Raw genomic sequence first — 13174 nt, 5'->3', positions numbered from 1 at the left:
TGGATAGAGAACAAATTAATGTGCTGTGAAATCATTTAGGCTGTAGATTATCTCAGATACAACATTGAAAGACGAAGAGATGAAGAGTTCAGACATATATCTGAGTGTATAGTTCTCAAAGTCCATCTAATAATACACTTGGATATGCTTTTACTTGACTTTAGGATATGGAAAATCTCTAAGTTAAAACTCATATTTATTTTAATAATCTAAAAGGAAGTTTCATTTCATATTGCTTATTTTCTCCAGTAAAATAATCCTGAGACAGATGAAGCTTCATAATGCGTGAGACAGTTTCTTCAAATAGGTCTTTGAAGCGGAAGAGAAAGGATGCTTGGCAGATGTAGAATAAATATTTCTCTTATAAAAGAGGAAGGACCGTATTAGAGGAAAAACAATTAGAAATTGAAAGACTGCATTTACTCAAAGGATGTTCATTTGACTAGAGCAATGGGAAAAGCAGAAATAAATTAGGGTAACAAGTAGAATTAGGTTTAAAAGTCAAAATTGATTTGGAGACATTATTTGTAGAAACAGCTGAATTTTAATGGAATAGCAAGGCTGATGTGATTATATAGGCCTGTTTTTTTAATCCTTGTTAGCTGTGTTTGATGAAATATTAGGATGTGAAGAATTTTAACATCGGAATAAAATGGGGTTAATTTCCCTAAAGCTTGGGTTAATTTCCTTGAAACTCGGCACCTCCCTCCTAATCCAAAGTAGACAAATCTAAAAACCACAGGAATTGTTTTACAAGTATCCATGACTTTGAGTGCATGTGTATGTCTTGAACTTTGGTAGATTGGAAACCATAAATGCTCTGTGCTCTAAGAACCTTTTTTGGTATATTAGGTTTGGAAAAATCGTAGTCTGATTCATTTCTCAAAGCAGCATGATGGTTTTAGATTTTAGGAGAATATGGTCACCACTTCACTACCACGATATAGAAACACTTTCCCAAACCTCACACTTTGGCGTAAGCCTGACAAACCTGAAATTCAACTTAGAAGTCTCATTCACTAGATTGGAATAGAATGACAATAAAAATAAAGTTTTTCTTTTAAGATTTAGCATGCATTGAAAAAAAACCCAACTAAATCTTGGTTTTACTTTTCCAGATTGACATTTGCCTTCTTTTCTATTTAAATACTTAAGAGTTGGTACATTTTTTAAGTTTTATTTTTTGATATAAATTGTAGTTACATGTTTAGAACTGGAAGAAATCATCTGCTTTAACCCACTATTTTACAAATTTGGAAACTGAGGCTCGACAAAACTTAGTTACTTGCTTCAGGTGCTATAGAGTTAGTAGAATGATCAAACAATAGGTGTGCCTGAATCTCTAATAACATAGCATTTTTGTTTGTTGATTGTTGCATGCTGTGAATTAATATGAACTGTTTCATTCCTGAAGCTTATAGTTCTTTCGTTTCTATGACAGCTCTCATTCCCTTACCTCATAGAACTAAAGGGTAAATATTTCAGCACTTGAATCAATTGTTAGTATCTGGATGTTACTGTAGAGTAAATGGAAAGAAAGTTTTCTTTAGTTGCTCAGTGACTTAGCGTTAGAGACGCTAATAGCCCAGTGTTGGTTTCTTGCCTTTACTGTATTCTTGGATCTCTCAGTTTGGCTATTTGTGTATTTTTATGTACATTGTTCCAAAGTTTGGTATTTCTTCCAAATTCATAGTTTCCCCTTGTGCCGTAGAATATGGATATATGGAGAAGATGCAGAGCATATTTGAGAGTGAGAGGGAAAGCCCAGCTGTCAAGTGGCCCTGAGGCTGCTTGACTTGTTCTGTTACCCCTTATAAAGGGCTTGACCAGGCCGAACAGCATCCAATAACTGATGGATTTTGGGACATGAGGTCTGTGAATACTCATCTTACTTATGCTTCCCCATCAGTTACTGCCTCTGTAGCAATAAATCTGAGAGGAAATAACAGTTAATGCTACGTAACAGACCATTAGTCTTCCTGTTTTTTTTTCTTTTTCCAGAGAGAGCCATGATTTATTGGTGCTTTATTTCTCAGCATCTGTTTTACGTTTTAAAGCTTAAGGTGTCTGTTCGTACATTTTGATGTTCACTTGATGGGCTCAGTGTCCAGAAGTTTACATTTCTTGTTGTTTATATTAAGTGTGGCATAGAAATTGCAGTTGGGGCTTAAATCTTTGAATTACTCTTTGGCCTTGAAAAGGCTTGTACTTAACAACTATTTTCTCCAACTAGAAAACCAAACACTTCCATAGAGCTTCGAAGATGCCAAATAATATTTCTATAACAATGGCTAAAAACCCTCCCTATCCAGCACTTGTTAAATCTTAAATGTCCTATAAATTTTAGTATTTAAATATGGTAACTGATCCCTAAAACACTCAAGCAAAAATAACTTGAAAATAATATTACAGCTAGGAGACAAAGGCAATGACAGCCCTTTTTTGAGCGTGTACTGTTTTGGGTCTAATAATAAGTGAGAATTGGCATTCAGACTTTTAACTTCCAAGATCATTCTTATTTCTGTTGATATTGAGTCTTATTAGTAAATATAAATTAATGGTTAATCACAAAACATGTATGATATGCAAGAGTGTTTAACTTTTGGATCCATTTATTATTTTAAAACAAAGCAAAAAGTTGCCTATATTTGATTCTTCTCTTTAAAACTGGTTTCAGTCAGGTTTTTCTCCAGTCTTCTACCAGAACTGCTCTGATCAAGATCACCAGTTACTCTGGTAGCTAAATATGCAAGCTGGTTCTCAGTCCTTCTCTTGGTTACCTTGGCGTCTGGCACTGCCCTCTCCTGGTGGTCCTCCTGCTTCTCTGGCTATCCTTCTCATCTCCTAGTGGATTCTTCCTCCTCTCTGATCTCTTAACATTGGATTGCCCCAGACCTCAGTCTAACCTCTTTTTCTTTCCACATTCATTCCCTTGACTATTTTATCCAGTCACTTATCTGGCTGCCTACTAGACTTCACTCCCATGTCCCAAGGCAGAAAACATATCCCAGTATGCCCCTAGAATTCCCTTTTCCATCATATTTCCCATCTTATCTGACAGGAACTCCATTCTCCTCACTGCTTATTTTCTCACACATCTTCTTCAGAAAACTCTAATGGCTGTACCTTCTGAACATATCTAGAATAATTCTCATCATCACCACCACCACCACTTTGGTCCTGGTGCCAACATCTCTTACCTGGATAATTGCAAAGCCTCCTGAGTGATCTGCTTTTGCCCTTCGTCTGTTTTCGGTTATGGCACACAGAGTGATCTGGGTCAGACTGTGTTACAAACTCTGCTCAGAGCTGTTCAAAAGCTTTCCATTGGACCCAGCGTCTGAGCCCCGTCCTTCCAGCAGCCTCCTGTTGTCTCACACACTCCAGTGCTTCCTCTGTCCCTCCAGTTGAGCCACTGGCTCTTTTCCCAGGTGGCTACATGGCCTGTTCTCTCATCCTATTCAGATCTTTCAAGTGTCATCTTCTTTGTTTCATTTTTCTCCAAAACACTTATCATCATCTAATATACATTATTTATTGCCTGCCCACACAGAAATATAAGTATCATGAAACCAAGATTTTTGTATTATTCACTGCTGTATTTCTAGCATCTAGAAAAATGCCTGGCATGGACTAGGAGCTCAATAAATGGATTAATGAATAAATAGAAAGAAATGTACTAGTAAAATGTGTAAAAAAAAAAAAAACAAAACCAGTATTGGGAGGGCAGACCTGAGTATCTGCCTATATTATTGCCAAGATCGTTCCTATCCAACCACCAAACCACTTTTCTCTATTGGTTAGTTTTGTTAAATTAATTGACCGTATTTACAGAGTTATACTTTAGTTTTTATACCACAAATGTGGCGATAGTTAGAATTATAGTTCAACAACTCAGTTAATCAAACATAAAACAATTAACCTAGTGCTAGACTTTTTGTGGCTATGGCAGGTGTCACTGAGAAACTGATGGTCAGTCAGCATTCTTTGCAAAAGAATGGCCTAATTAAAATGAAGCTTCTGGTTCTTACTTGAACTTGTGAGTGCCTGGAACTCTGGAATTTGCATTTATTACTTTTGTAGGTTTTAAATGCTGAGAAAAGGTGATCACAGTTTTTACATCTGTACAAACTCCTCTCTGACCAGTTCCCATTCCCGTGTGTTCCGTTTAGAATGAGTTGGCCTAAAATAATTTCTGAATGATTTGTTCTCTTATGATACATGTAACCATTTCCAAATGGTGATTATTGGCACGTGTTTAGCATTTTCGGAGGCTCTGCAGTTTTAAGAACTTTTATTAATATCATAATTTACCTTCTTTGGATAGTTGTGCCAAAAAAAGAAAAGAAAGAAAAGAAAATTAGGAAAATAAGATTTAGAGGAAGGACAAAACACACAGGAATCATGAAACACTTCTTTGGAAAATATAGTTCATTAAAAAAAGTTATTTGAGGGGGCTGGCCCTGTGGCCGAGTGGTTAAGTTTGCCTGCTCCGCTGCCGTTGCCCAGGATTTCACCGGTTCGAATCCTGGGCATGGCCATGGCACCACTCATCAGTCCACGTTGAGGCGGCGTCCCATATGCCACAACTAGAAGGACCTGCAACCAAGATATACAACTATGTACCGGGGGGATTTGGAGAGATAAAGCAGGAAAAAAAAAAAAAAAAGATTGGCAACAGTTGTTAGCTCAGGTGCAAATCTTTAAAAAAAAAAAGTTATTTGAAATGACAGGTGTGTTTTTCATAGCAAGTGATTCAAGCTTTTGTTTCGAACTAGCTCTGTACCCTACCAAATAGTATGACGTTGAGAAACATTCCAGTGAGAAGGTTAGCACTGCAACCAGACTTTCCAGCTCTGAGTGTATTCAGTGATCACAAGGGGACAGGTTTTGACAGTAATCTCACTAGCTTAGTTGTCTGGATCCTCGTTTCATTTATTGATTTGTTAAGTCTTGCAGCTGCATTCAGAGTTGAGGTGCTGAGTCTGGTGTGTGAAAAGCAGCAGTCAGCTTTGGAGGTTCCTCTTCCTAGTTTCTAGTTTATTTTTGGTTCAGGTCTTTGTTCCTTGAAAATTATGACAGTCTTAATGTAAAACTTTAGAACTTCTAGATCTTGGCTCCACATGTGCTGGGAGACCTGGGAACCTTTCTGAGCCTCAGCTTTTTCATTTCTAGGAAGGGGTTTCTAGAGGCATCTATCTCATGGAGGTTTTGTGAGGTTTAACTTTTGAAACACTTAGCTACCTGCCTGGTATTTTAAATAACTTTTGTGCCTCAATTTCCTCGTCTGTGAAATGAGAGTAGTGGATAGTATTTGTTCGTGTTCTGAGAGGATTAAATGAGTAAATGGACGAAAGCACCTAGTGCAGGGACAGGCACGTAGCAAGCACTACTTGTGTAGTGCTTCAGTGTTATGTGTCATGAAGATTGTTGTTTCTACACGTCACTGTCTTCCTAGATCTGAGAAGCTTAATTTTGTGCTGCACCACAGCTTTTTGTACTTGGGGCTTATATCTGCATTCAGCAAGAATTTACCCACACAGTCTAGACTCGTGAAAAGAAGCTTTTACACAGATCTGGGATGCTCTGCTTCTTGAATTAATTATCAGTTTGGCAACATCTTTTGGGGGGGATTCAGGTTTAGTATTCAGTCCTCCTCAAACAGTATCTCTGCCTCTAACTTTTCAGAATTCTGGAATGCCCATTTTCCTACATCCTCTGGGCACATGCAAAGTAGGATTATGCTTAGACTAAGGAATGGTTTAGAAAGAAAAATTAAAAATCTTGTAGGTATTTTATATATTGGGTTTTTTTCTCTTCTGTTTGTTAGTTTCCGTGTTGTCCAACCAAGTGAACTTAAAGGAGTAAGAAAAATCCTCATCTTTTATACTAGTCAGTCTTTCAATTTTAATTTCATTGCATATTATTCTACTGTAGATACATCGTTCAATTAACTATTCTGTCATCTCTGAAACCCTGCATATCAGAGGACAATTTTGTATGTTCTTGCCAGTTTCTTGGCAGTTTCTGAAGAGCTAATAAAGAACAAAACCACCATGGCCAACCAATTTGTTCAGTGTTCTTATATATATATACATTATATGTGTGAGTAGAGAATAAACACCAGCTTAGATAGATGTAATCAGAATATAGACTATAATTAGTTCTAGTAATGTTTAAAACATTCTTTTTAAAGTAATTCTAAGAGATTTCAACTTGGGAGTCACTTAAAAAAAGATATAGAAAGTTCTATTTCTATCATTATTGAATTATACCTTAGTAATATTCTTTTTGTTACCTCCAAGAAAATCATTTTCCATTCGAAGCTAACACTTAGAGATACGTTACTTTTCTTATTGTTTCTTGAACTGATTCTTCATTCCAAATGTTATTGAACATCCCCGGCTACTAGAATGATGTTGAATTAAATGTTACCTCCTTATCATTCATTAAGTAGAGGGATTGCTTGCTATACTGGTGGTCTTTAAGTCTAGACCAGATACATTCTACAATGTGTTTGTCTTTTATTGATTGTAAACTTTAGAAGGTGAGTTACTATAAAGAGAGGGGATGGGGTATTATCTACATGTAAGAGCATTATTTGTTTCGTGTCTAAAGCGTAGTTTATCAGGAGGCAAGGTTCTGTGCTCATAGAACAAGGGCTTGGGTGCTGAATCCTGGCTTCACTTGTTGATTGTGTGACTTTGAGCAATTTATCTTCTCTGAGCCCCAATTTCTTTATATTTAAAGAGTCAGTGTTGTTGTGTGTATTGCATGCAACAACAAATATTCCTGGTACTTAGAAAATACTAGTCCTTGTCTCCTTACTACCCCTTTCTGTCTCTCCATCTCACCAAATGGAGTGAACAACAGATATTACCCAAAGTAGTTACATTTAGCTAAATAATCCCAGCATTTAAACCATTCTCCAGTATTGATAAGAAATCTTCAAGCACTATAGCAGCAATCTAGTCATTTATTTTGTGTGTTGAAACACATAGCACAGCATAAGCTGCTTTTGCCACGTGTAAAAATATAACACATCAAATTATGTTGTCGTCTCTTCACAGTTTTTCTTTATGTGTAGTGATAAAATGAGTATCATATTTTTGTTTCAATAATTTGAGAAATAAATTCATTGAATTATATTACCTACAAAAATATTTATTGTAAGAGTAAGAAATAATGTCTAACATTTGGAAGGAAATGACAAAATATTTTATTTTATTTTACTAATCAAGAACATATGGGGGCTGGGCCCATGGCCGAGTGGTTACGTTTGCACGCTCCGCTGCAGGCGGCCCAGAGTTTCGTTGGTTCGAATCCTGGGCGCAGACATGGCACTGCTCATCAAGCCATGCTGAGGCGGCATCCCACATCCCACAACTAGAAGGACCCACAATGAAGAATATACAACTATGTACTGGGGGGCTTTGGGGAGAAAAAGGAAAAAAATAAAATCTTTAAAAAAAAAAAAGGAATATAAACTACGGGCATAAAAATAAGGTAAATGTTAAATTCTGATCAAGTCTAAAGATCAGAAAGTGCTGCCAAGATAATTCACTAGAAATCTCTCCGGACAATTTATTTAATATGTTAATGATGTATTTTGTTTTTCCCCAACAGGAGAGCCTGACAAGGAGCTGAATCCTAAGAAGAAGATTTGGGAGCAGATCCAGCCTGATCTTTACACTAATGATGAGTGTGTGGCTACATACAAAGGAGCTCCCTTTGAGGTGAAGGGGAAGGGAGTGTGCAGGGCTCAGACTATGAGCAACAGTGGAATAAGATAAAACGCTTCAGTTACTGAAGTACACTGGAGAAAACTAACAACAATAAAGAGAAATAGGTTTGTCACTTGTACCTAAAATGTAGCTGGCTCATTTTTGTCTTATTTCTCTTCTAGACTTGACTAGTGTTTTACCTGGTATCTGTTGTTTTCATTTGATTGGGGAAACACTGCATTTTCACCTATGGTTTTTGATCCTTTATAATGTAGGGAGGAAATTGCCTTTGTTTTGTGATGATTTACTTTTTAGCGGGAATGTTGGTTGGCAGGTTGTTTTTTCTTTATACACTTAGATAACTTGAACTAGGTTAACATTTAGTTTCTTATTTGTAGGCACATGGTGCATGAAATTTCAAGCCCCTGGATTTTTAGTATATTGTGTATCTATATTATAAATGTCCTCTCCTTTTCAAAAATGGCAAGTTAGAATTCTTGTCAGGCTTATTAACTGTTCATATTGTAATAATATTGAAAATGACCAACTGTTGATTCTAGAGAGCCGAAACTCATAAAGCTAGGAGACGTGGCATTTGAATGTTGCTGCTATTGCTTGCCAAAGTAACCCAGACTTGTATACTTAAGGTGACTTTTTTAAAGACTGGAATTTCCAACTGTGTATTGAACTTTTTCTTTCCATTTAGCAAATTAGTAATAAATTTTGACCAACTCTAAAGAATAAACACAATTCAAAGTGTTGCCAATGTAGTTTCTAATAAATTGACCATAAAAGCAGCAGTCTATTTTTTTTATTCTGGCTGACTTACAAAGATTCTTTGGGTACTTAATAAAGATTATTTATAGCTTATTATCTTTAGAAGAGTATTTAAGATTGATATATTTTACTTTTTCATTTACCACCATACTGACAATATATTAAAAGAAATTATAGCCAAAAACTTAACATACATATGCATTAAGGTGTCAAATGCCTATTTTCACTCATCTTGCAGATATTGTGGGAACAATGAAAATTAACTTAGGAACTATGAGCTTCAAGTTCACCACCTTTGAGATGTTGACTGATGATCTGGGCTACCAAAAAAGAAATGCATCAGTGGAGGTAGGAGTATAGATATTGTTTAAAAGAAAAATCACACATGATACTCTAGCACTATAGCTGTTTATAGCCTCCAAAAAGGAGAGGCAAAACCAGAAATTTCCAAACACGCTGCATGCAGCATCGTAAAAAGTATAAAGTTCATTTATTTAAGTCTATGGAGTTCTGGTAGGCCGGGATATGATACCATCATAGAAGTTTTATCTTCTTTCTGAAAAATTGATGTTAACAGACTATCATTAACTTCTGTTGATAACTAAACACAAACAAATTTCAAAAGTTATTTTGTATCTGAGATACATTACTCTTGTGAATAAAGACTGTGAAGTCTTCTGTGATTCTGTATTTTCTAATTTTCCCCAATTATATTAAATTTCCTTAAATAATTTTAACATGATTTAAAGAATGTTTCAGCTACTTGGGTAGTTGAAATATTTATTCCAAATTTTTCAAGTTACATGAAAGCATTAATCAGATTATCAATGTAGCGCCATTTAGTCTTTGTTTTTACAGAAAACTTAATTCTGTTTTATTTGTATTGCTGGGATCAAAGAGCTCTTAGAGAATCAACAAAAAAGAAAGGCATAGTTAGCAAACTGGACATAACCCTCTGGCTTCTGACTGGTTTTCAGCCTTTTAAGGACTTCAGTAGTAGGGCATGGAGTTAGGTCACAGGCTAAATGGCTGGTGCCCCTTGGCATCTATGACCCTCCCCCAAGATACTTTCTTCATGCAAGGGTCTTACAGGGAATGTTGGGAGTACTAAGTTTTCTTATTTTTAGAAATTCCAGGGGTTGGCACAGTGGCACAGAGGTTAAGTTTGCACATCCCGCTTCAACTGCCCAGGGTTTGCCGGTTCGCATCCCAGGTGCAGACCTACGCACTGCTTGTCAAACCATGCTGTGGCAGGCGTCCCACATATAAAATAGAGGAAAATGGGCATGGATGTTGGCTCGGGGCCAGTCTTCCTCAGCAAAAAAGAGGAGGATTGGCAGCAGATGTTAGCTCAGGGCTAATCTTCCTCAAAAAAAAAAAAAAAAAAAAGCCATGTGTGTTATTCTTTTGAGATGAGTCGTTTTCAGGACATGGTGATTTTAATACAAAATTGGAAGTTTTTTCCCTGCCTTGCTTCTCCTAAGAACATTCAGTACTCTACGGATACAAAAACATTAAGTGCCCACCAAACAGATAATTTGTTGTTGCTTTTCTAAAATATGTAAATTCCCATTTAGACTATTTACAGAATATTCAAGGTAACTCATGGGAGTTTAATAAGAAGCATGTCGGCAAGATAGAGGGTGTGGGTAGGGCCTCATAGAGCAAGTAAGTTTAACCGGATCCCAGAGTCTGGGTCTTAGCTTTGCAGGTCCAAAAGCCTGCATCTGTAGATGACTCTCAGAGATCCTAAGAAATCCAAAGAGCTTGGTAGTTTTGGTTGTGAAGCCAGGTTACTGGGGTTGATTCCTGGCTCTACACTTAAAGGCCTGTAGGACCCTGGGCAACTGTTTAGCCTCTCTATACTTATTTCCCTCATCTGTGGATTGTGAAGCTTGTGTGAGCCAGTACCCACAGACGACTTAGAGTAATGCCTGCCTGGAATATAAAAGATGCATATTGTGTTGATACCAGTTTATGATAAGGATGTTCCTCTCCAGAAACTAGTGTTCCTGTCTCTGCTCTCCCCTTTCCTGCTGTCACTTTTCCTGAGAATTGAATCCTTGTTCAGAAGATTACTTGGTACTTATGAATTGAACAGAGTAGCTTAAGGAATATTTCCTACCGGGTGTGGCCTTGTCTTTCAGCAGACCTGATTGTTTCTCTATGCCAGAGGTATCTCTTCCCTCATTACAGCTGTTCATTACTGAAACTTTCCTCACTCCCTGCTTTCCCACTGAAATCCATTTTTTGGATATTTAGATGTTGGCCAGCCCTGTTCATTAATGCCCTTTCACTGGCTTAGTATATTACTTATAAAGTTTCAAATAGTTTTGCAGTTTTCTTAGGCTAGGAAGATAGTAGTACTTCTCACTATGGTGTGTTAGTGTCACATAAATAGAAGCAGTCATAGCTTCATGTTCTTGATGGATGGGGGAGCATCTTGCTGTTGCTTATCACGGGCAGTAAAGGAGCATGAATATACCTCCTCAGTTTCCCTGGGAAACTAGGTTGTGCCTTTAAAAATATAAAATACCAGAAGTGTACAATATTAGCTGTGTACTTTAGCTACATGAATTGTGACACAAGTCCTGGTTCTAAGTGCTGTGAAAACTAAAACTTAATCACCAAGATACAAAATAAAAACTAGGGAGGCAAGTTAATGTAACTCAGTTAACAATAGCATTGAAGACTGCTGTCTTGTGAAGAAAGCTTTGCCCTCTAAAATTTTAGTTAAGGAGTGACTATGCCCTTCTCTGACAAAAGTTGGGGGGATATATCAATAATATCTGTCTCGTGTCATGGATTTTATTACGGAATTATTTTAAGCTACTTAATGCTTTATAGCTAACAAAGTACTTTCACACGTCTTCTGAATTTCTTAAATCCCTAGAGGTGGACCAGCCATTTTACCTCCAAGAATCAACAGAAAAGTTAAATGCCTGTGCTGAGGTCTAGCTAGCTGAAGCCTAGATCTTTCAGTTTGCACTAATGCTGTGCCCTTCTCCACAGCAGTACCCTTTCCTCTCCGGTAACTACGTGAGTCATGTGTTATTCGAATAAGAGGTTTAGCTTTGGTTAAACTGTAGGGAAGGATAGTGATGAATAAAAACCCCTAAACTGTAGTCATTCATATAAAGAGATGAGAGTAGCTCCTTCTTTAGAGAAGCATTTAAGAGATTCTAAAGAGAGAGATCATTAAACACTCCTTGGAGTGATTACAAAGAGAATTTAGCAAATTTTTTCTTTTTGTTACAGAGGTTCTTAGGAAGAATCACTTGGCAAAACCAGGCTGCTACTGGCAGCAGTTGCCTTCTGAAGACCATGAGCCTTGACTCTTGCAGGCGTGCGCTGTTGTTGAGGGCACTCGTCCTGCCGCGACAGTTGGTACCAAAGCCAACCTATGAGGGAAGCCACTGTGCTGCAGGTAGATAAGAGAGCAAGTGAGATTTAAACCAGGAGCAGCTCTTTATAGTTGTAGCCCCTTTGCAGTACTGCTTGGAGGATAACTCCAAAATTTGCAATAATAATGAAAAGAAGGATAGTTGCTGCTCGCTAATATGCCTCTATGCAAAATTGGATCTTCAGATACCAACTTGTTGGAAAAGAGTTAGTGACTTACACATTCTTGCTTGTTGCATTTTTTGTAGTTATGGTTTTTCCTTTGGATAATTCTTGGCAGAGATAATTCATAGGGGTATAACTCCAAAAAAATTTGGAGAAAGGACCCAGAATAATGCAATCATTGTTGGTTTGAAACTGAGCCACCTGGAATTTCAGAGTGTGAATTAATTATTGTATATTATATTTTTCAGCTTTATGTATTCCCTTATTTCTTTTTTCCTTTCCCTTCCATACTCCCACCGCCCCCCCGCAACACACACTATTCTAAGTTCTCTGGATTTTTGAGTGAAATGTGTGTGTAAGTGTTAGTTTATGTCTTCATCAAAATCATTTCCTATCTGGCAGGCTATTGTCCTTAGCAACAGCAGCAGAAACAAGCCCAGGGCTCAGTAATTGCAAGAAAAAAGAATAATCCTTTTTCATGAAGGGGCTAACTATTCTTCTTGCCTTTCCCTTTGCTACATAGTACCTACAAAATTGTTCAAATAGCAGTTATTAATGTCTGTTCATTTCTACAATGGCATTCGTATGACAGCCTTCATATCAAGGCTGCTCTGACCAGAGTTTTAAATTTGTTTTTGTAAATTGCCTCATTAGAATATCATACATCCCAGGAGATAAATGCTCTCAAGATATGCATCCACTTAACTTTTCAACCCTAAGATTACATATTTGGCTGATACTTGTTAATTTAAAACCCACTCAACTTTTCACACCTGGGGAATTTGGAAAGAACAGTGCAGGAGTCATCCAAAATCAACACCACAATTTGATTTCTCTTTGAAAAAGATTAATGAAAAATGCAAACTAAAAGTCACTTTCAGTAAGTTTAGCAAAAGAGAATGATTTTGGTAGAAATAACTTTTTTGTGTAACCTTCAGTTTTCATATGACAGGATAACGTTTTCTCTTAAAACAGCACATGCATTGAAAACAAAAACTTGAGTGCTTGTGAAGAGAGACTTATTTTTTAGGTTGGTTTTTTTCTGAGGAAGATTAGCCCTGAGCTAACATCTGCCACCAATCCTCCTCTTTTTGCTGAGCAAGGCT

The 13174-nt window shown here is 37.1% G+C and overlaps 1 protein-coding gene across 10 annotated transcripts in view; it reads left to right on the top strand.

Moving 5' to 3' along the window:
• AIMP1 (aminoacyl tRNA synthetase complex interacting multifunctional protein 1) overlaps positions 1-13174 on the top strand; it is a 136891-nt gene that overhangs the window by 19012 nt on the left and 104705 nt on the right. For 5 of the 10 annotated variants that reach the window (XR_011430339.1, XR_011430340.1, XR_011430338.1 and 2 more), the window contains exons 7-8: positions 7627-7849; positions 8740-8849. Coding sequence is in view for 2 of the 10 variants with exons in the window: in XM_023627008.2 (XP_023482776.1) it covers positions 7627-7793 (167 nt within the window). In the remaining 8 variants the exon portion in view is untranslated. Of the gene's footprint in view, positions 1-7626; positions 8522-8739; positions 9185-11759; positions 12322-13174 lie in introns of those variants that run through there. The other 5 variants (XR_011430343.1, XR_011430341.1, XR_002803008.2 and 2 more) reach the window with 5 other exon arrangements.

This window comes from Equus caballus, chromosome 2, assembly GCF_041296265.1.
Source record: "Equus caballus isolate H_3958 breed thoroughbred chromosome 2, TB-T2T, whole genome shotgun sequence".
NCBI classification, from domain to species: Eukaryota; Metazoa; Chordata; class Mammalia; order Perissodactyla; family Equidae; genus Equus; species Equus caballus.
This window is presented reverse-complemented; position numbering and strand designations above follow the sequence as displayed.